Source organism: Nelumbo lutea, chromosome 4 (assembly GCF_056320005.1).
Source record: "Nelumbo lutea isolate HS-2025 chromosome 4, American lotus-T2T, whole genome shotgun sequence".
Classification (NCBI taxonomy): Eukaryota; Viridiplantae; Streptophyta; class Magnoliopsida; order Proteales; family Nelumbonaceae; genus Nelumbo; species Nelumbo lutea.
Window position 1 is genome coordinate 43135475 of NC_142687.1, and position 23252 is coordinate 43158726.

At 41.0% G+C, this 23252-nt stretch overlaps 1 protein-coding gene across 2 annotated transcripts in view; it reads left to right on the plus strand.

Annotated features, from left to right (window-relative positions):
* Positions 1-23252, plus strand: part of LOC148855464 (putative cyclic nucleotide-gated ion channel 20, chloroplastic) — a 201183-nt gene that overhangs the window by 4600 nt on the left and 173331 nt on the right. For both annotated transcript variants that reach the window (XM_088981877.1, XM_088981878.1), the window contains exon 4: positions 3735-3926. In XM_088981877.1, coding sequence (XP_088838003.1) covers positions 3735-3926 — 192 coding nt within the window. The remainder of the gene's footprint in view (positions 1-3734; positions 3927-23252) is intronic.

The following is a 23252-nucleotide window of genomic DNA, read 5'->3' on the forward strand; positions in this document are numbered from 1 at the left end:
ATTAATCTGTGCCAGAGGAAGGGCGAAATTTCAAAAATTTCTCTCTCCCATCTGGGAATCACATTCCCTATTTTAAAAAACTGCATTTTCAAGGATCAATCTTGAACCAAATTAGACCAAATCTGAAACCAAAAGGGAGGAGAGGGATATACCTGATATGGAGTAGCAGTAGCAGTAATTCACAATGAAGGTGTTATGCCCAAGGAGAAAACAAAAAATTGCTCCCACCGAAGATGACACAGTGTGAGGTGAAGTAGAATCAACAGGACGATTCTTCAACAAGAACCAAATTCTTTAGCAAGATTGGGGTAGAGGGTTGGTGAGCATGACTTCAGATTGCTTCTTCTGCCAAGAAGCAATATCAAGAACAATTCTTGATCACTCCCGCATGTGGATATCGAATTGGGTAGGGGCGAAAAGAACAGGGAAGAGCTCTGCACTTTTCTGTGTCTTGTCTGGTGTCTTTTGCATGTCTGCCCTTTTCTCTTATTTATAGCCTTAAAGAGACAACCTCCTAATATGAGTAGGAGTTTCCTGACCCAAATCTTTATTTGGATCTGGACTTTTTAAGTGATAAGGTTAATCCCTTATCTTATCTGTAGTTTAAGATCAGCTTAATCCTAATCAAATTAGGAGTTTCCTGATCCAAACCTTTATCTGGATTTGTACTCTTTAAGTGGATAAGACTTATCCTTTTATCCTTATCTGTTGATTGAAACCCAAATTTGCCCCTATTTAATTAATCTAATTAACCTAGTTTGAATTGGGCTTTAGGCCCATTAAGTTTATGTGCTCACTTAACCTGTTGCCCAGTTGACTCTCCTTGTATGGCGTGGGACCCAAACATTGATCTACACATCAGCCACATGGGTTCAACCCAACCTTTGTTACAAGGCCTGGCCGAATTCATTGTAGGAGATAGTGAACCCCTGAGTCCATCACCATGGGCTCTTAATGGGCCCAACATTTACACTAAATGGTCCTTGGGTCCGGCCACCTTATGAAAACCCAAGGATTGTGGGCAGATGCAAGATTAGCCCATCAGATATTACTCTCAATGGTCTTACAATTAACCTTTCAGCCCGTAATGATCAAACACTGCCCTACAAGAGAGGACCTCTCCCTCGGTTGCAAGGAATAGTGCTGCACTCTCTACTCACATGGATTCCGGTAATTAAAACATTTTGCAAACATTTTGAAACCATAATATATATATATATATAATACATATATATATATATATGTATGTATATCTTTATATAAATATGTTTTGCAAAACAAATTTCAACGGTTGAAATCAACCGCCGGCAGTTTAGGTTTCAATTAGAGAGAGTGCATCCCCGACCATTCACTTTGTCCGACAAAGGGGCTGATCCTATCACTATGATCACCCACTCAGATGAATTCTCGGACTGTCCCAACATACCCAGGTTTTGACCCCCTCTAAGGATCTCACTAGGGATCAGGTGTAACATTCCAGTTTTGCCCATTTATCTCCAAGGTCTAGGGCAATACTAGAATTTCGGTCCGGTTCAAGGTTTCAAGAAAAACCCACATTGCATGTACCTCAGGTCTCACCCTGGTAGTTGAAACAAGCCACCCCAACCAACTTGATGGTACATCAGTGTCAGCCTTGGTAGGATAAATCTCCCCAGATCTATCCAATGGCTATAAAGATTCTAAGCTAACACGTGTCTCATTAAGTGTCCAGTTTAAGGGTATTACACAGAAACACACCACAATGACATGAATCAATTATGTACTTTATTCATTTACAATAAATGTTAAAAGATACATCAATCTGATTGGAGCTAAGGGCATAACTGTCCAACAGGTATTGCACTTTTCTTGGTGGGAACTTAGTGACATGGAAGAGTAAGAAGCGAACAGTGGTAGCAAGAAGCAGTGCAGAGGTTGAACATAGGGCTATGGCACACACAACACACGAACTAGTGTGGTTGAAGCATCTCCTAGAGGAGATGGGATACTCGATTGATACTCCTATGAAGCTATACTGTGATAATCAAGCTGCAGTTCATATCTCCTCTAATCTAGTGTTTCATGAAAGGACGAAGCATATAGAAGTGGATTGCCACTTTGTACGTGAGGAGGTGCTTAGTGGAGTGGTAAGTACAGCATATGTGAACAAAAAAATCAATGGGCAGATCTTTTTAACAAAGGGTTGAATCGGGGAAGAGTGGACTACATATATAACAAGTTGGGACCATATGACATATACTCACCCGCTTGAGGGGGAGTGCTAGAGCTGGCTGTACAAGGGTAGTATAGTCCTTTTATGTTTAATTATATATGTATTGTTCAACTGATGTGGCTCTCACTTAAGTGAGGGCACAATGATAGTTCTTGTATATCTTAGAAGAGTATAAATAATAGAAGGGCCGACTAGAGGGATTTGAATTTTTCTCTCTAGTTCGGCTGTGACCTTTTCTCCTTCTTATCCTTCCTCTCTCTTTTCTTCTGCTCTTTCTTTTGATCTGAACTTATACAACATCTTGTCTGAGTTTTATCACTGGTTTAATCGATGATGATACATGATGTACTAATTAGTACTGTGCTTTAATTGGTTGTAATCTAGTATCTTGAAAGTGCAAGAAGTAGATAGTTGTAGGTCATTCCAGTTAGTGGCTGAATATAGGGCCACGACTCTTGGTGTTTCTGAGGTTTTATGGCTGCACTCTCTCTTAGGAGGGCTTGGAGTTAACTTTTGAGTACCATTGGTGGTATGCTATGATAATCAAGGTGCCATCAGTATTGCTCAAAATTGCATACATCATGATATGACAAAGTATATTGAAGTGGGCGGACACTTCATTTGTGAGAGGTATTTATAAGAGAAGTATGTCTTCCTTTTGTTACTTTTAAGGTATACTTGGCTGATGTGTTTATAAAGGAGTTTGCAGAGTTAAAAGTAGAAGCTGATTTGGACAAGTTGAATATGTTTGACATCTTTTCCCTGCTTGAGAGGGTGTCTTGAGTGGTTTATTTCAGTTTATTTTTCATTGGGTGCTGCTTTCTTATTATATTTTATTTTTTTGATGGTTAGGGGTATATTTATCATTTTCTTGTATTATTTGTTGAAAGATATGAGTAAATAAGAGGGACAATAGCCCCATACTTTTGGCCTTTCTTCAAACTTTCTTTTCATCTCTTCTTCTCTCATGATATCTTACTTTTCTTATTCTTCACACTGAACTTGATTTAATAAGATAAATCCAGGTTCTTTAATTTCAAATACCCATTTTTGTGAAAAAAAATATCTTTCTTTAACTACAAAAAATATAATAGTCATCAATAGAGAAGTCCATTGGATGTTTAAAAGTTGTCGGATACAAAAAAGGACCTAGTAGGCAGTGGATATAAGGTCCCATCTGAACAAAATTTTTGCAAAGCTTTTGGTCCAATCCTTTGTTGTAACTTGTAAGCAAAAACTGGAAATTCTCCATATTTTTCTTCTTATCTATTCACTTGAAAAGTGATTACTGATTGTATTAATTCATTGTAATGCATATATTGTTTCTAATTTTTTAGTCTTTATGTGATCCAACTATTTGTTCCTGTAATGGTTTACTAGAGGTTAAAGGCTGCATGTTGTTTTCATTTTCATTCTTTTAAATTGTAAATAGTTCTCTTTTTACTGCCCAATTGATTCACATCTATATTTATGGTATTGAGGTAATTTAGAGTTATGAAATTTGCCTTGTGGTAATTTGCAGTTCCATAATGCTTTCTATGGCGATGCTAAAAGTTGGGCTAGGAGGCTTTGTACTCTCTTACAGTCATATATACCTGGTGTCATGAATCCCCATACTAAAGTTGTTCAACAATGGAATCAATTTTTTGTCATTTCTTGCTTAGTGGCGATTTTTGTAGACCCCTTGTTTTTCTTCCTGCTTTCTGCAAAGGAGGTATGACCTTGTTTATTTTGGTTCTAAAAGCATCATTTTTCAACACAATAGAATGTTATTGATCATGGGTTCAATACTTGATATGTCCTTTTAAATGGCCAAATATCTTAGCAATGTGCACAAATGGACATGTTTTCTTTATAATAACATTATAATATGCTCCCAGTAGTACTGTTATTAGGATTTCAATAGAAACCTTCTGTAAACCTTGGGAACATGTTAGGACTTCAAGACAGAAGTTTTTGTCAGTGTTCTCAAACCATGTATTGCATAAATGGTTTTTATGCATTCATCTCCTCCATGAATGTATCATTCACCCTATCCACTTCCGTTCTTCGTTGTATCTGGAGTTCCAGACAACCTACAATCTATGACTTCTTTCAGGTGAGATGGCTGGCTATCTTTTGAGGTTTCCCTCAGGGATTCTCAGCTTCCACCATCTCCACGAGTTGAACTGTTGGATGAATTTTCTGGCACACCCCTAGGTTATCTGAAAGGAATGGTAGGATCCATCTAATGGACGCCAAGAAAGGTGCGGAATGGGGCGAATTTCAAAAAAATTTCCTACCTTCTTCCAACTGGGAATCATATTCCCTAAATTTAGAATACATTATTCAAGGATCCTACTTGAACCATAAACAAACCAGATCTGAACCAAAAGGAAACAGGAAGGATTATACCTGATCCGGAGAAATAATATCTCCCAAAGTTGGTGTTCACGCCCAAAGAAGTAACCAAGATCCGCTGCTGCTGAAGATGACACAGCTGTGGATGGAACGGAACCAGCAGGGTGCGTCCCACACACTGGATTCTTCACAAGAACCCTCTGGAAACCTTGAACACCGAATCCTAGTGTCTTTCTTGCAAGACTATTGTCAATAACTGCTTTCTTGACGTCCTGTTGCTGCAAAGATCCAATCTTCCAATAGGTAGTGGCGGCGGCTGAAGGAGGAGAAGTCCAGGGACGAAGAGGGCAGAATTGTCTCTTCTCTCTGGAGTCTGTGAGAGATCAAATCTCAGATTGCAGGATGTGTTTCTTGCTTACTCAAACCCCCTATTTCGAAATCTGATATTTCTGCTAGGGTTTTTCTCCTCTTTCTTCTTGATTAAGAAACCTCCCAATATTTTGGGAGTTATCCCAATCCAAATCAGTATTTGGATAGAGGTTAATCTTAATCCTATCTGCAGATTAAGTTAGTTAACTCCTGATCTTATCAGGAGGTTACCAGATTCAAATCTAATTTGAATTTGGTCTGTTAGAGTGGATAAGGTCAAAGACCCAATCCTTTTACTAAAATTAATCTCAGATTCGCCCTATGAACTGGTGATCATATCAGCCCAGTTTGAAATGGGCTTTTGGCCCATTAAGTGTTCAGTGTTTAACTAGTTTCCAACCTACTGCCCAGTTGGGCTTCTTTGTATGGCGTGGGACCCAAGCATTGATCTACACACCAGCCACATGGGTTCGGCCCAGCTTTTATTACAAGGCCCAGCCGAATTCACTGAAAGACTCAATGACCCCCTTGAGCCCATCACATGGACCCTATGGGCCCAACGCTTACATTAAGTGGTCCCTGGGCCAAGCCATCTTATAAAAACCCAGGGACTGTGGGCAGGTGCAAGATTAGCCCATCAGGTATTATCCTAAATGGTCTTACAGTTAACCTCTCAGCCCTTAATGATCAAGCACTGCCCGACAAGAGAAGACCTCTCTCTCGGCTGCAAGGAACAGTGCCGCATTCTCTACTCACATGGATCCCGGGAATTAAAACCTTTTGCAAATCTTTTGAAACCTTACATATACATATATATATATATATATATATATATATATATATATATATATATATATATATATATATATATATATATATATATCTTATTTTGCAAAACAAAATTCCAACGATTGAAATCAACTGCTGGCAGTTTGGTTTCCATCTGAGAGAGTGCATTACTGATCATTACCATTGTCCGACAAAGGGGCTGATCCTGTTACTATGTCCACTCACTCAGATGAATTCTCAGACTGCCCCAACATGTCCAGGTTTTGACCCCCACTAAGGATCTCACTGATTGACACATCAAAGACAGCCCGATCCGACACCTAGTGATGTGTCATAATCGAGTCTAGGGGTCAGGTGTAATTTTCCGGTTTTGCCCATCTGTCTCCAAGGTCTAGGGCAATACTGGAAATCTGGTCCAGTTCAAGGGTTCAAGCAATCCCATACTGCATGTGCCTTGGGTCTTACCTTGATGGCCGAAACAAGCCATCCCAACACTTGGTGGCACACCAGTATCAGCCTTGGCAGGATAAATCTCCCCAGACTTATCCAATGGCTGTGAACATTTAAAATTAACACAAGTTTCTGTAAGTGTCCAGTTTTAGGGTCTTACACAGAATTATACCAAACAACATGAATCAAATATGCACTTTAATTTATTTCCACTAAATAACAAAAGTACATCAAATCCGATTGAAGCTAAGGGCATACAAGACTGTCTAACATTATCAACCACACATTGGAGAAGAAGAGAGGGGTGAGGGCTATACTGATTCCTCTCCAGGGCAAGTATAGATACGTGTAACTGCACATTGGTTCCTTCATTGCAGGTTTTCTTTAGCTGGACATCCAATATCAGCATCACCCAAAAGGAAACTGAGAGTGTCAACTATCTCTCTCTCCCTACTCCTCACTCATTCATTGGACTCCAAAAAAGGTTGTTACATCTTTCTCCTAAGCTATGAGTTTTCATGTAGGACACTGCTCTACATGACAACCAAAACCTGCCTCCACTTACAACATCCTTTACTAAAGTTTTTTGGTTTAAGCTCCATAAAAAACCCTGTTTCCTTAATGCTTCCTGTTAGAGTCAACTAAACAGGGTTAATTTAGTCTTTTATCTCTTTAATAAGTTATACTTTGTCACTTTTGTCTTACTTTAAGTTACATCTCTCCACACTTAAAAAAGGGGCATTGTAGTCTCTGTAATCTTAGCATATCTATACAAACTTGAGGTCGGCTGGGACTCTAGTTTATATTATTATTTTTCTCCTCTCTTCTTCTCTTTCTCTCCCTCTTTCTTTCTTTCTTCTCTCTGTAACCTACAACTGCAACACATAGACTGAAATATTAAAGCATGGTATCAGAGTATTAAAGAGAGAAAACAAGGCTGTGATTTCACTTCCTGGGGGATTGGGATAACTTCTTTCTGTTCTCTTCTCTTTTTTTTTTTGGTTTCAGAGTGAGATAAGGGTCTGTAGGAGGCTGCGACAAGCTGACAACCCTATTCCAGCAATCTGTGGACTGCTGTCACTATGAGTGACAGCACTAGTGATTGAGTGGTGATTTGTGTGGTAATCTGAGCCCTCAATTAAGCAGTTTCAAGCCCTCAATTGAGCTTGACCTTCGAATGCAGCTTCCAACATGTGTCCTTAGTATGTTTCGGCTTCTTTCAAGAATCACATACAATATCTTTCTTCCCAGTATTGTCCTTCGACTTTATCTTGGCATTAGCATAGTGATCAACTTGAGGCTCTATAGACTAGATCTGTCTCCTGCACTCCTCACTACTCACCATAGCATAGGCTTGATACAAGGTCACCTCATACTTTGCTAAAACATTCTACCTCACAATATCATACTCCGGGACCCAGGCTATGTGATGCATGACCAGCTCAATTCTAGTCCTTAGAGAATGTTGAATGGTCTTCTTGATCAGAGTTTGGTTGTTGATGGTTGTAATGGCTTCTTGAAGGAATAAGAGAGAAAATAGGGAGAGAAAGAAGAGAGAAAATACCTGGAATCACTCATCATAAGCTGAAGAAAACTCAATATATTTCATTGCCTTTGTGTAAAACGTCCATACATATTTATAAAATCTAAACTTATAATAATCCTAGGAGTCAAACTGTTAGACTCATAACAGTCTTAGGAGTCAAACAGTTAGACTTAATAATCCTAGTAGGACTTAAACTAACCTGTCATATCCTATTTCAATTCAAAGAAGACTTAATAACTCTAATCCTACTTATGAAGTGACACTGAAATTTTAAACATAAACAAACTAAAACTAGAGAATTTAAACCCTATCATTAGACCCCACAAAAATTGCAAAAATGACAAAATACCCCTACTGTCCAAAAATATAGAAATACATAAAATATCATAAAATTCCAATTTTGACTCTTCAGCTCCTACATCATTCTCCCCTGGTTGAAAAAAACTTGTCCTCGATTTTTGAAGAACTTGAGGATGAAAAGTTGATATGCCCCAATGAAAAAAGGAGTAGGACTTCGTACAACTACATGCTTGGACTGTAGAGTAGAGGCCACACACAAAACTACAGAAGGATCTTGAAAGAGACGTATTTCTGAAATACTGCCTTCCCTAACCATCTTTGTTAAATCATCAATAACATTAGTTTTATGAACACTTAATTCATCAACCAACCAGTGTGATGAATCTTCCCCTCGCTTATCCAAACTCTTAACTGCAACATTTAGAACCTTTCCTTTGACCTCTAGGTTAGGAATCACTATCTCTATGTGTTATGTTATCCTTGGTTCTTCAACAAACTCTAGGATTCCTTCCATTGTTGACGTTGGTGGAACTTATGCTATGTTAGGTTGTAATTCTTGAATTAGTTTTAGCTGAACTTGAAAGGTAAAGTCACTGTTACAGTCGGCTAAAGAGTGGTATTCTAGTCTTTTCCATTTAATTAATATGTTAATTATATGTCCCATACATATGTAGGGGCATTTTTGACTTTGTACACTGTTTTTATAAATATAAATAGATGGTCGACTAGGTGAGACCTTTAGTCTTCTTCTTCTTCTTCTTCTTCTTCTTCTTATCTCTTTTCTCTCTTTTCTATCTCTGTTTGACTGGACTTCTTTCACAAGTGAAGTCAATGATACTCAATCAGTTGATCCAACATCTTCTACAGTCACAACTACTTCTGGGAAGGAGATGATGAGTATTCCAAGAGAGGAGTATGAGAGATTCCTTCCAATGTTTTAAAACGCGGAGGTGTGACGAGAGGCGTTCCACTACCTAGAAGCGTGAGGCGTAGTTCAGAACGCAAGAGGCGTAAGCTTCCTGGACACAAGAAGAGGAGGTGATCTCATTTTTTCTTTAGTTTTAATAAAAATCTTTTATATTAAGAAGAATAAAGATGCGTAACATAAGTTGATAGGGGGGGTCTTGTCCAAGCAGAGGCGAGTGAGCTTGTCAGAGCGGAGAAAGACCCTAACTCAAAAAAACAAATTGGGCTACATCGAAAAGGGGGTGGGGGTCTAGGGGGTGAAGCCCCCCAGCCTAAGAGGCAGGGGAAAACCATTTTCTTTCCCCTTATCTTTTCTTCCCTTCCCTTCCCTTTCCTTTTCTTTTCTTTCCCTCTCTCTTTATCTTCTCTTTCATTTTCCTTCCCTTCCCTTTCTTTTCCTTTCTTTTCCTTTCCTTTCCTTTCCTTTTTTTCTTTTTTCATTTTTTCATTTCTTTTTATATAAGAAGTGCATAAGGCGCATGAGGCGTACACCTGTATACCTCCTATACCTGAGGTGTACGCCTTAGAGGTGTCAACGCCTCTGGTATATGCCTTAGGGCATTTTGGGAGCACCTCGCCTCCAGGCGTACGCCTCCCATGCTTTTTAAAACACTGATTCCTTCAGGCCACTTCACATTAGAATACTGCCGCCCTTGCTCATTCAGGTATGACTTGCCTAGCATCCAAACCTTCACCTTGGATAATTGACTTTGGAGCCTCTGATCACATGACCAAGACTCCAGGTGTGTTTTCCTCCCTTTCTCCAACCTCCACATCACATAATGTTACCCTTGCTAATGGATCTACTTCCCCCATTTACGGTGTTGGTAATGTTAACACAACATCTCTTTCTTTGTCTTCTGTTTTATATGTCCCCAAGTTTTCTTTTAATCTTATGTCCGTTAGTAAACTAACCAAATCCCTCAATTGTTCTATCACATTTTACCATTTCTTTTGTGTTTCTCAGGATTTAACGACGAGGAAGAAGATTGGTGGAGGACATGAAGCTAGCGGATTGTATTACCTTGACGGTGGTGGTTCTACAGTTGCACTTCAAACCTCTTTGACTCCTCTTCAATGGCATTGTAGACTTGGCCATCCATCTCTTAAAGATCTCAAGCTCCTTGTTCCATCATTGAATCGTTTGTCTTCTTTGCAGTGTGCATCGTGTCAGTATGGGAAACACTATTGGGTTTCCTTCAGTCCTAGAATTGATAGTCGTATGTTGAGTTCTTTTGATTTGGTTCATTCAGATGTTTGGGGTCCAATTAGAATTGAGTCTTGTAATGGTTACAAATATTTTGTTATTTTTTGTTGATGACTGTTCAAGAATGACATGGCTTTATTTAATGAAAGAAAGAAGCGAGTTATTTTCCATTTTTCAAAAGTTTCATGCTGAAGTGTGTACACAATTTGGTGTTTCAATTAAAATTCTTTGTTCTGACAATGGTAGAGAGCATTTTCTTTCTTCATTTCAGCGGTACTTGGAATAACATGGCATTATTCATCAGACATCCTGTGGCCACACCCCTCAACAAAATGGGGTGGCTGAGAGGAAGAACCTACATCTACTTGAAACTGCTTGGTCTCTTCTTCATCATATGAATGTTTCTAAACATTTTTGGAGTGATGCAGTACAAACTGTTTATTTTCTCATCACATTCCCTCATTCATTCTTGATGGTTGTTATGAAGGGATAGGATATCCATCACATGGACGCCCAAATCTTGCGGAATGGACTGGGCGAATTTAAAAAATTTCTCCTTATCTTTGCAGGGAATCGAATTCCCTATTTTAGAAAAACATATTTTTCAAGGATCAATCTTGAACCATGAACCAAACCAGATCTGAACCAAAAGGAATAAGAGGGAGGATGTACCTGATACAGAGAAACAGTATCTCCCAATGAAGCTGTTCACGCCCAAGGAAGGATCCAAAATCTGCTCCCACTGAAGATGGCGTAGTGCAGAATGGAGCAGAATCAACAATGTTCTTCAAAAGAACTTGACCCTTCGCAAGAATCAACTAGATGGCTTGTGAGTACAACTCCAATCAATCTTTTCCCAAAAGATTGATATCAAGATCAGATCTTGATTTCTCCCAAGAACTGGAGATCAAACTACTGGAGGTGGCGGCTACAGGAAGGAGGCGGCAAGAGAGTATTTGCAGGGTGCAATATTCTCTCTTCTTGTGATTTCAGCTCTGAAGATAAGAGTATGTTGGTTGCATGTCTAAAGGTTGCCGCCCCCTCCTTTTATAATCTTAAAAGGGTGCAATATTCCTCTTCCCGTCAGTGATTCAGTTCTAGAGGTTGTTGTTGGAGTAGACTCATCTCCTCATCCAGTGCAGGTCACCATTGAACGTCCACCGATCCGACAAGTGTATACACGTCGAGCGACACCGGCCCCTCCTCCTGCTTCTCCCTCATCTGCGGATCCTCTCATTGCTCCTATTGCTGAACCTTTAGATCTTGACCTACCCATTGCTTTACGGAAAGGTAAATGTAGTTCCACACTCCATCCCATTTCCAATTTTGTTTCATTATCTTGTCTTTCTGCCTCACATTGCCAGTTTGTTTCACTTTTGTCTTCTATTTCCCTACCTAACAATGTTCAAGAAGCTCTTAGTTCATTTGGATGGCGGCGGGCAATGGAGGAGGAACTTTCTGCTCTTCAACATACTCAAACGTGGGAACTTACTACTCTTCCACCTGGGAAGCATGCTGTGGGCTGTAAATGGGTGTATACTGTGAAATACTTGCCAGATGGTAGTGTTGAGCGTCTGAAGGCCAGACTTGTTGCTAAAGGTTACTCATAGGTGTATGGTGTGGATATATGGAGACATTCTCTCCGGTGGCTAAAATTGGTTCCGTTCGTGTCCTAATTTCCTTGGCAGGTATGTATGATTGGCCTCTCCTTCAACTTGACATAAAGAATGCCTTCCTCCATGGTGATCTAGTGGAGGAGGTATATATGGAGCAACCACCTGGGTTTGTTGCTCAGGGGCAGGGTTCAAACTAAGCTGTCATATCCTATTTCAATTCAAAGAAGACTCAATAACTCTAATCCTACTTATGCAATGACTCTAAAATTTTAAACATAAACAAACTGTAACTATACAATTTAAATTCCATCATTGGAGCCCCCAAAAAATTACAAAAATGACAAAAATACCTCTACTGTCAAAAAATACAGAAATGCATTAAATATCATAGAATTCCATTTTGACTCTTCAGCTCCTGCATCATTATGTCTGGTGAGGAACTCAAAAACATGATTTCTCTCCACCAAATTCCTATGTCTCTTAGCATCTTTTGTGTAGCCCCATACAATAGTTTCCATCAAGTTAATCTCCTACCAAAGAGATTTCAACATGGAGAAGTATACAGCTAAGGGCTTCTCCCCCTGTCTTAGATTGTTCACATCATCCTTCAATTTGTAGGCTTGGGAAACATTCACTTTTGGTAATAGGTCTCCATGACACTATCTCACACTTCCTTCATAGTCTCCATCCATAGGTAGTGCTGATATGTGGTTGCATGGAGTTTACTAACGATCCCGCTATTGTGTAATTCTATTGCATCCACCTCTCATAGGTGGGGTCATCCTCCATAGGTTTTGTTAAGATGTGCTGAATAGGGGTAGTTTAGTCTTCTTCTGTTTATGGTGGTGGTTCTGAGACAGGTTTTCAGATTACAACCGTAAAGTTTGATGGATCAAACTATTTGGAATGGGCCCAATCAGCCATGATAGCTATTGAGGGAAGGGGCAAAGTAGGGTATCTCTTGGGAGATGTGGCAGAACCTTCCAAGGGAGACCCTATGTATACCAAGTGGGTTCAAGAAAACTACTTGGTTATGACATGGCTCTGTAATTCTATGCAGCCCCATATCATCCGAAATTACTTATGGGCGAAGACAGCCAAGGAGATATGGAATGTGATGAAAGAGACTTACTCCCAACCCCTTAATGTTGCTAGAGCATATGAGTTGAAATGTGAGGTGAATTCCCTTAAACAAGGGGAGAAACCGGTGTCGGTCTACTTCTCTACCTTGAAGTCCCCGTGGCATGAGATTGATCACTTAGAGACTCTTGAGTGGGAGAGTCCCAAAGATGCTCAGATACATAGAAAGCACATAGAGACAAATAGAGTGTTTGAGTTCCTGGCAGGACTGAATTCAGAATATGATATTGTGAGGCAACATATTTTAACCAGAGATAGTGTGACCCTCTCTCAGGCATACTCCTTAGTGCACAGTGAAGAGACCAGGAGGAAAGTCATGATGCAACCTCAACCGCTTACACCTGCCTTGGTAGCTGTCAAACCCAAAACAGAGAGTGATTCAGAGAGGGACAGGAAGAAGGAAGATAAAAGGGATGTGGTGTGTGAGCATTGCAAGAAACCTAAACACACAAAAGAAACATGTTGGATGCTGCATCCACATTTGTTCCCTGCAAAGTTGAGAAACAAAAGGGGTAATGCTCATGTGGCTATGACTACTGATTCAGCATCCTCATCTGGCACGAGAGGCACACCATTAGAGACCTTAGCTGTAGTTCGGGCTGCTCTAATACAATTGGAGAAGGAAGTTGGCAGTTCAGCTCAGTTACCGCAGTCATCATCAGCTCCGGCCACATCGGCCTTTGCACACTCAGGTACTCGAGCCTCAGCCTACCATGCCTCCGCTCCAGGTACTACTGAACCATGTTGGGTAATAGATTCAGGTGCATCCGACCATATGACTAGCTTGCCCTCTTTGTTTACTACTTATCACTTATCTTCTGGTAGGGATAAAGTATCTATAGCTGATGGCTCTCTTGTCCCTATTTCTGGCAAGGGTGACATCAAACTGTCGGATACTATATCCTTGTCCTCTGTTTTGCATGGTCCTAAACTGGATACTAACCTCCTTTCCGTTAGTAGTATTACCAAACATTGGAACTACTCAGTAACTTTCTTTCCTGACTGATGTGTTTTTCAAGACCTGGAGACGAAGAAGGTGATTGGGACTGGCTGTGAGACAAATGGGATCTATCTGCTCGGGGAGAGTTCTCGTCGGGAAGAGTCAGTGGATAAGAAGTTACTTGTTTCTCAGGTTGTGAGTCCGTATGCTTTGGCATAACCGATTGGGTCATTTATCTTTTCGGTCCTTGAAGAATTTGTTTCCTACTTTGTTTGAGTCTGTTGAGTCATTTCAGTTGAAGTGTGAAAGTTGTGAGTTTGCTAAACATTGTAGAAACTCTTATTCATTGTGTAATAAAAGGAGTAATAGTTCTTTTGATATTGTGCATACTGATGTTTGGGGGTCATATCACATTCCTTCTATAGGTGGGTACAGGTATTTTTTGTTATTTGTTGATGACCACACCCTGTTTTCTTGGGTTTATCTTATGCGATCACGAGATGAGGTGCCTGCCCTGACCCAAAACTTCCACCAAATGATCCTAACCCAGTTTGATGCCAGGATAAAAGTGCTTAGATCTGATAATGCAAAGGAATACTTGGTAAGCCATTGGCATCATACCTCCTTAATCATGGGGTTATCCACCAGAGCACTTGCCCTCATACACCTCAGCAGAATGGGGTTGCAGAGAGGAAGAATAGGCACATCTTGGAGATGGCTAGAAGTATTATGTTTACCTCCAATGTCCCTATTCGCTTCTGGAGTGATGCTATCCTTACGGCGGTATATCTTATTAATCGGATTCCTTCTTGGGTTCTTGATATGAAACCTCCTTTTTCCCTTTTATACCTCAATGAGGAGTTGTTCACTATTCCCCTCAAGACATTTGGTTGTACCTGTTTTGTTTAGCTTCTCGGTGCCCATCACTCCAAGTTTGAACCCAAGGCCTCCAAATGCATCTTTCTTGGTTATTCGCAAACTCAAAAGGGTTATTGTTGTTATGATCATGTCTCAGGGAAGAAGTTTGTATCCATGTATGTCACTTTTTTTGAGGAGACACCCTACTATTCTCGGGTCTCTCCTTGGGGGGAGAGTAGTGAGCGTGGAGATTTGGGTCCTTTTCTTCAGGGGGAGTGCAGTGAGGACAAGGTTAATACCTTTGGGGCTGTTCCCTTACCTATTCCAGTTGCTGATGAGGGCTGTAGTAGCGAGGGTGGTCAAAGGGATCGGGAGTTGAGAGTCTATCACAGGCGATGCAGGTAGGTTTATCCTGGTGATCAGCAGTCCCAGCCAGCTCCAATCTCTTCTGCGGCTCCAAGTCCAGATATTACAGTCCTAGGGCCCACAGAGACTCCTTCCATTGTTGCTACCTCACCCTTTGCAGATGACCTTGACCTTCCCATTGCCCTTCGTAAAGGAAAACGACATTGCACCACATCTACAGCCCACTGCATCTCCCAGTTTTTGTCCTATGATCGCCTATCTCCCTCCTACAGGTCCTATCTCACCTCCGTTGCTGATGTCCCTATTCCGAGAACAGTGCAAGAAGCCCTATCAGTCCCGGAGTGGAAAGGTGCAATGCAAGTTGAAATGGATGCCTTGTTGAAAAATAATACCTGGGAGCTAGTTGACTTGCCCAAAGGAAAGAACCCAGTTGGATGCAGGTGGGTATTTACTGTGAAGCACAATGCGGATGGTTCCATTGAGAGGTACAAAGCTCGGCTAGTTGCAAAAGGGTTCACTCAGACTTATGGTATAGATTACTTGGAGACATTTGCTCCGGTAGCCAAGATGACCACCATTTGGGTTCTATTATCTCTTGCAGCAAGCTACACTTGGCCTTTGTACCAAATGGATGTTAAGAATGCCTTTTTGAATGGGGACTTACAGGACTGGATTCTATGATACAGAGGCAGGTAAGAAGGTCTGCCGGATCAATAAGGCATTGTATGGTTTGAAACAGTCACCTAGAGCTTTTCGACAGATTCAGACTAGCCCTTGGGAAGTTCGGTTATATACAGGCCCAGTCAAATCATTCACTGTTCATCAAGAGGGTGGAGTCGTCATTGACACCACTTGTAGTTTATGTTGATGATATTGTGGGGACAGGAAATGACAACCATGAGATTGAGTCCCTCAAACAGCTCCTTCATCAAGAGTTTGAGGTGAAAGATCTGGGTACACTACGGTATTTTTTGGGTATTGAGGTTGCTAGATCTAAATAGGGGATCTTTGTTTCTCAGAGGAAATATGTTTTAGATCCTTTGGCTAAAACTGGAAAACTAGGTGTCAAACCTGCAGATACACCCATTGAACAGAACCACAGGATTAGTGCAGAGAGTGGGGAGTTGCTTGAAGACAAAGTTATGTTCTAGCGGTTAGTGGGAAAGCTTCTATATCTATGCCTTACCCGACCAGACATCAGTTATGCCGTTAGTGCTATCAGTCAGTACATGCATTCTCCTAGAACCACGCACCTTCTAGCAGCAGAAAGAATACTGGCATACTTGAAGAGATGCCCGGGTAGAGGTAAACTGTTCAAGAACAATGACCACATGAAGGTGGAAGTCTATACGGATGCCGATTGGGCTGGGAGTGTTGATGACACAAGGTCTACCTCTGGATATTGTGCTCTTGTCGGGGGGGGGGGGAACCTGGTTTCTTGGAGGAGTAAGAAACAGAGTGTTGTCTCCCGATCCAGTGCTGAAGCCGAGTACAGGTCAATGGCTAATAGAGTGGCTGAAATTCTTTGGCTGAGATCACTATTTGAGGAGTTGGGTATTGAGTATGAGAAGCCCTTGATGCTGTATTGTGATAATCTAGCGGCTATTAATATAGCACACAACCCAGTGCAGCATGACAGGACTAAACATATTAAAATTGATCGACACTTTGTACGAGAGAGGGTCTCATCACAAGAAGTGTGTCTCCCATACATCACCTCCAATATGCAACTGGCAGATATCCTCACCAAAGTTGTACCACGGAAGAAGCTAGAGGCAGATCTATCCAAGTTGGGAATGATAAACATTTATTCCCAACTTGAGGGGGAGTGTAGAGAACACTGATGTGGGCCCCACAGCTACGGTCCCACTGTGTTCGTAGGGTAGAAGATGTTCTAGTCTACTTAGGGTTAGTTATTGGTCATTTAGTTGTTTAAGTTGTTATTTATTTCAGTCTTATTTTTTGCTCTATTTGTTATGTAAAGACTAAGGGCAGATCTGTCCTTTCCATGTAATGAGCATAACCTATAAATATTAATTAAAGTGGCGGCGACAGAACATTAAGCTTCTGCTCCTCCTTTCAACCCTTGTGTTCTACTGCTTCTCCTCCCTCTTCCTCTTCTTTCCTCTTACCTTTCTTCTTATCTTCGATCCTGAAATCCATTAGGGTTCAAGACTGATAACAGTCTTGAACTTCTTCTAACTCAATGTCTATCATCCCCTAATAGAGTTTTCTTTACTCTGTACAAACCCTCCATGCCCAAACCCGAAAATTGTTGGATATTTGGTTTCTCCTATAGTTTGCTCCATTGACTGAACAAAAGCAAACAGAAATCAAATTAGGGCTTTACTAATCAAGAATTACTGACTTGAAGCAAAAACTACTCTTCAACCATCCAAATCTAGGGTTTTCACAGGACCTGTCAACACAGGAGGAGAGAAAGTGCAGCTGCTCTTACTATGGATTCTAGAACATTGTCCAACCTGGATTGATCTCAAAGAAAATAAAAAATCTTCCTTTTCAACCCCAAGCGCCAACTTCAAAGTGTATCTAGAACCAATAACTTAGTTTCTCCAGATATCTTGGGTTTTATGGGAAAAATCTCCAAGAACTTTCCTTGGGCTTCAACTAAGGATAAAAACCTCTCCAAAAACCCTCTCAAACTAGGCTACATAAGCTGCTCATCAATCAGCCGATCATTTCTCCATGCACACTATGTATGTGCTAGAAAAGGAAGAAGTTGTTCAAGGTGGGAATTTTCTCTAATACCAAGTTGCATAACACACCTGTAATAAATCTGAAAAATAGAATAAAGGTAGAAATAGAAGAGGGAGAAGAAGAGGTTCAAAAAAATCTTAGGAAGAAGATGATAAAATGGAAGAGAAGAGAAGAGAAAGAGAGAGAAAGAGAAAGAGAGTTGTTCAATCTCCTCTTTGTCTCTCTGATTTAATTTATCTATGCTGAAATAAAACATATGTAAAGTTAAAAGAGTGCCCTTAGTTGGGCAGTGTTGACAGATGTTGTTGTACACAGGTTTAGTACCACTGGGGTATTTCTGTAATTTTTCCATACTTTATGTTGTACGACCAGTATAGTATAAATAACAACTGCTTCACTCGCCTGAAGTATTCTTTTGAGGTATTCAGTCCTCTTGCCTATCCTCTCTTCTCTTCCCTCTTCCTCTCTTCCTCCTCTATTCTCTTGCTCAACATGGTATCAGAACAAGTTCGTCCAGGCCTGAAAACAAATTAGTTGAGGTCATTCTCCAATGCCGAGTAGGTTGCCTCTTCATCTCCTAGAAGCTGTATCCCTGATGCTTGACTTCAAGAAGGAAGAAGGTGCCGGCCTGACTGTTCAGCTTCCTAGTGCAGAAAAGAGTTCTGGTACAGAGTCTTTTCATATTCCAGCCCAGATGCTGTTTTCCTTGTTTGCTCGGCTGTAGAGAGGCTGTCACCTGATATATGAAGAGGAGGTTCTGGTTTGCAGAGAGGCTGGCGTTCAAGAAGGTACTGTCCATCTGCTGTTCGGGTGCCCCGGTATTCAACCGAAGCTATTTTTTGTTGTTTTTCTTCTTGCACCCTTCGATGAACTGTTGATGCCCTAAAAATCCGAATGTGGTGTTCTCCTCTTGAGTATCACTACTATTCGGCTACATTGTTGATGGACTGAAGTTTTTTTTCCTTGACTGTTCTTGCTGTTCAGCTACATTGTTGATCTCAGTGACTGTTCAACTACCCTGAAGTTGGTGTCAGCCGATTAGGTGTGTGGTGAACTATCACCTTGTGTCTTTCACTCTACTAAGGAGTTCTATGAAAACTGTAAAACCGTAGGTCATACAGACCTAGTTATGTACTGCATTTCAGTGTTTGTATGTTTGTTCTTTGGATTCCTACAAAAATTGTAGGTCATACAGACTAGTCCAAGTGCTACAGCAACAGTGTCTGTTCTTGGCTCTCTGTGAAACTGTAGGTCAGAAGTACCTAGTTGTATGCTGAAATAGCAAGTGCTTCTTCTTTTGTGGACTGAAGGACATAAGGTCCCTTTTCTGAAGCAGCTCTGTGAGGCAGTGTACCTTGGGTGTTGTGTGTTCTTAAACCTGAAATCACGAATAGTGAAGATTCAGCCACATCTGGAATCTCCACAATGCTGAATGGAATGAGTGGGGGTGGTGACCTATCCTTCCCTATGGCCGTTGTTCCTCTTGATGGATTAAATTACCTAGAATGGTCAAGAGGGATCAAGTTATACTGCAAGGGGGAAAATAGGCTATATTAATGGAAGAATCAAAGAACTACCATCTGGGAATGCTGAATATGATAGATGGGATTTGGAGAACAGTATAGTAATGTCTTGGCTCTTGGTCTCCATGCAACTACAAATAAGAAAGAACTTCATGTGGGCTGAAACTGCAAATGAGATCTGTTAGACAGTTTTGTATGCCCTTAGCTTCAATCAAAATTATATACTTTATGAGTTTATTGTAAATGAATAAAAGTGCATATTTGATTCATGTTCCCTTGGTATGTTTCTGTGTAATACCCTTAAACTGGATACTTAATGAGACTCGTGTTAGTTTAGAATGTTCACAGTCAGTGGGTCGGTCTGGGGAGACCTATCCTGACAAGGTTGACACTGTGGTGCCACCAAGTCGGTTGGGGTGGCTTGTCTCAGCTACCGGGGTGAGACCCTAGGCACATACAATGTTGGATTAATTGAATCTTTGAACTGGACCAGATTTTCAGTATTGCCCTGGACCTTGGAGATTGATGGGCAAAACTGGAAAATTACACCCGACCCCTAGACTCGATTATGATACTACACTAGGTGTCGGATTGGGCTGTCTTTGATGTACCAATCAGTGAGATTCTTAGCGGGGGTCAAAACCTGGGCACGTTGGGACAGTCTGAGAATTCATCTGAGTGGGTGATCATAGTGACAGGATCAGCCCCTTTGTCGAACAAAGGTAATGATCGGGGATGCACTCTCACTGATGGAAGCCAAGACTGCCGGCAGCCGATTTCAATCGTTGAAATTTGTTTTGCAAAATATATTTTATGAGATATAAAAGTATATATATTATGGTTTCGAAATGATTTGCAAAAGGTTTTAATTCCCGAGATCCATACTTGAGAGAATGCAACACTGTTCCTTGCAGCCGAGGGAGAGGTCCTCTCTTGTCGGGCAATGTATGATCATTATGGGCTGAGAGGTTAAGTGTAAGACCATTGAGGATAATACCTGATGGGCTAATCTTGCATCTGCCCACAGTCCTTGGGTGTTACAAGGTGGTTTGGCCCAGGGACCACTTAGGGTAAGTGTTGGGCCCATAGAGCCCATCTGATGGGTTTCAGGGGGTGCACTGTCCATAACAGTGTATTCGGCCAGGCGTTGTAACAAAGGCTGGGCTGAACCCATGTGGCTGATGTGTAGATCAATGTTTGGGTCCCACGCCATACAAGGAAGCCCAACTGGGCAACAGTTTGGAAGGCGAAATGAATACATAACCTTAAAATGGGCCTTAAGCCCATTTCGAACTGGGTTAATTTGATTAGTCACTTAAGGGGCGAATTCTGAGATAGATCAGCTGATAGGATTGGGCCCACACCCTATCCACTTAGAGAGTCTAAGATCTAAATGAGATTTAGATCTGGAAACCTCCTAATTAGATTAGGAAATGGCTGATGTAATCTGCAGATAAGATAAGGGTTATCCCTTATCACTTAAAGGGACTTCTAATCCAAATATGATTTGGGTTAGCAACTCCTAATGAGATTATGAGCTGATCCCTTTAAGTATATAAAAGGAAGAGGGGGCGGCAGCCTTTAGATATGCAAGAAGAGAGAATTTTGCACCCTGCAAATACTCTCTTGCCGCCTCCTTCCTGCAGCTGCCCCTTACAGCAGTTCGATCTCTAGTTCTTGGGAGAAATCAAGATTTGATCTTGATACCAATCTTTTGGAGAAAAGATTGGTGGAAGTTGTATTCACAAGCCGTCCAGTTGATTTATGCAAAGGGTCAAGTTCTTTTGGAAGAACACTGCTGATTTTGCTCCACCCTGCACTGCGCCATCTTTAGTGGGAGCAGATTTTGGATCATTCCTTGGGCGTGAACACCTCCATTGGGAGATACTGCTTCTCTGTATCAGGTATTATCTCTCCCTACTCCTTTTGGTTCAAATCTGGTTCAGTTTATGGTTCAAGAATGATATTTGAAAATATGATTTTCTAAAAGGGGAATTCGATTCCCAATTGAAGGGAGAGAAAAATTTTTGAAATTCGCCCCCTTATTCTACAATCTTTGGGCATCCATGTGATGGATTTCCTATCCCTTCAAGATCTGGGAACATGCAAAATCCACATATTCAGAACTACGACACTATGCCAAGATCTATCAACTGCAGGCAGCATCATCTACTTGTCGACAGGGGGAGAGAAGTTTATCAATATATTACTTTGACTTGACATCTGTTTGGAAGGAATTGGACCATTACCAGAATGTTGATTGGAAGTGTGATGAGGATGCCAAGATCTATCTAATGTAGGCAGTATCATCTAATTGTCAGAAACCCCGACACACCAAAAATACCTATTGGGATCTCCATGGGAAACCAAAATTGGCTCAAGATCTGACTAAGAAGCAAGGCTCAGATGTGAATAAAAGGTCCAGGTGGCAAGGTACAAAAAAGCACCACATGGCCAACATGGTTACTCGGGAGAATCAGCCCCCATTCCTACTGTGACTCAAACACATCTCTCTGGATCTGACCCAAGGGAAGGTATTGTAAACTCCTTCCATGACCATCTAGATCTCTATGGTAGCGCAATTTGTCAGATGGATGCTCCTTCCACAACCTCATTTGCATCAATGTCAGGTAACCCTGCCACAACTTTCCATGTTGCTTCTCACAACCTTGACTCTCCATGGGTCATTGATTCTGGAGCGTCAAAACACATGACTGTTATGTCCCCTTACTTTCAAACCTACCACCCTCTTTCTGGAAGAGACAAGGTGAGACTAGCTGATGGATCGTATACTTCCATAGCTAGTCAAGGAACTCTCTCTCTTCCTCTTGGTCTTACACTTCCTGATGTTCTTCATGTTCCAAAATTTCCCATGAATTTGTTCTCAGTTAGTAGTGTTACTAATTGCTTAAACTGTTCTGTGACCTTTTTCCCTTATTGTGTGATTCAGGATCTGGCCTCGGGGAGGATGATTGGTAGGGGAGGTATGGTTGATGGACTCTACATGTTGGAGAATACGGCTGGTCTTCATGTTACAGAGTCTATGAGTCAGTTTAGAAAGAGTAAAGTGTATTTATGGCATTGTCGTCTTGGTCATTTGTCTTTTGAGTCCTTGAAAGTTGTATTCCCAGAACTGTGTAAGTCAGTGTCTGTTTCTGATTTCTCTTGTCAAACATATCAGTTAAGCAAGCATTTTAGAACTCATTTTCTTCAGAAAAATAGTAAATATGAGTTTCCTTTTCACATTGTTCATTTTGATGTATGCGACCCTGTTACTTTACCTTCTGATAGTGGCTATAAGTACTTCATTACCTTCATTGATGATTATTCTAGATATACTTGGGTATGTCCAATGCGAGCCCGGGAGGAAGTACCAAAAATTATCCAAGACTTTCAGCAGATGGTCTTCACGCAATTTCAGACTGAGATACAAATTTTCCAGTCAGATAATGCAAAAGAGTTTTTTCATAGTGATCTCACGGAGTTTTTTGCTTCACATGGCTCATTTCATCGTAGCTTTTGTGCCCACACACCACAACAAAATGGTGTGGCTGAACGGAAGAACCGACACCTCCTTGAAGTGGCTCGGGGTTTACTACTTAATATGAATGTCCCCAAACGTTTTTGGTTTGAGGTTGTCCTTTGTTCTACATACCTCATTAACCGAATGCCCTCTCGTTGGTTAGAGTACAAAGTCCCGCATCAGCTTCTCTTCCCTAAGGCCCCTCTTCTTTCTATCCCTCCTCATGTATTTGGTTGTCGGTGCTTTGTCCAAAATCTGTCTCCCACCCATGGGAAATTGGATTGTCGTGCTATCCCGTGCATATTTCTTGGTTACTTTTTCATTCAAAAGGGGTATCGTTGCTTTGATCCTGTTTCTCGGAAATTCTGTCTCCATGGATGTTACTTTCT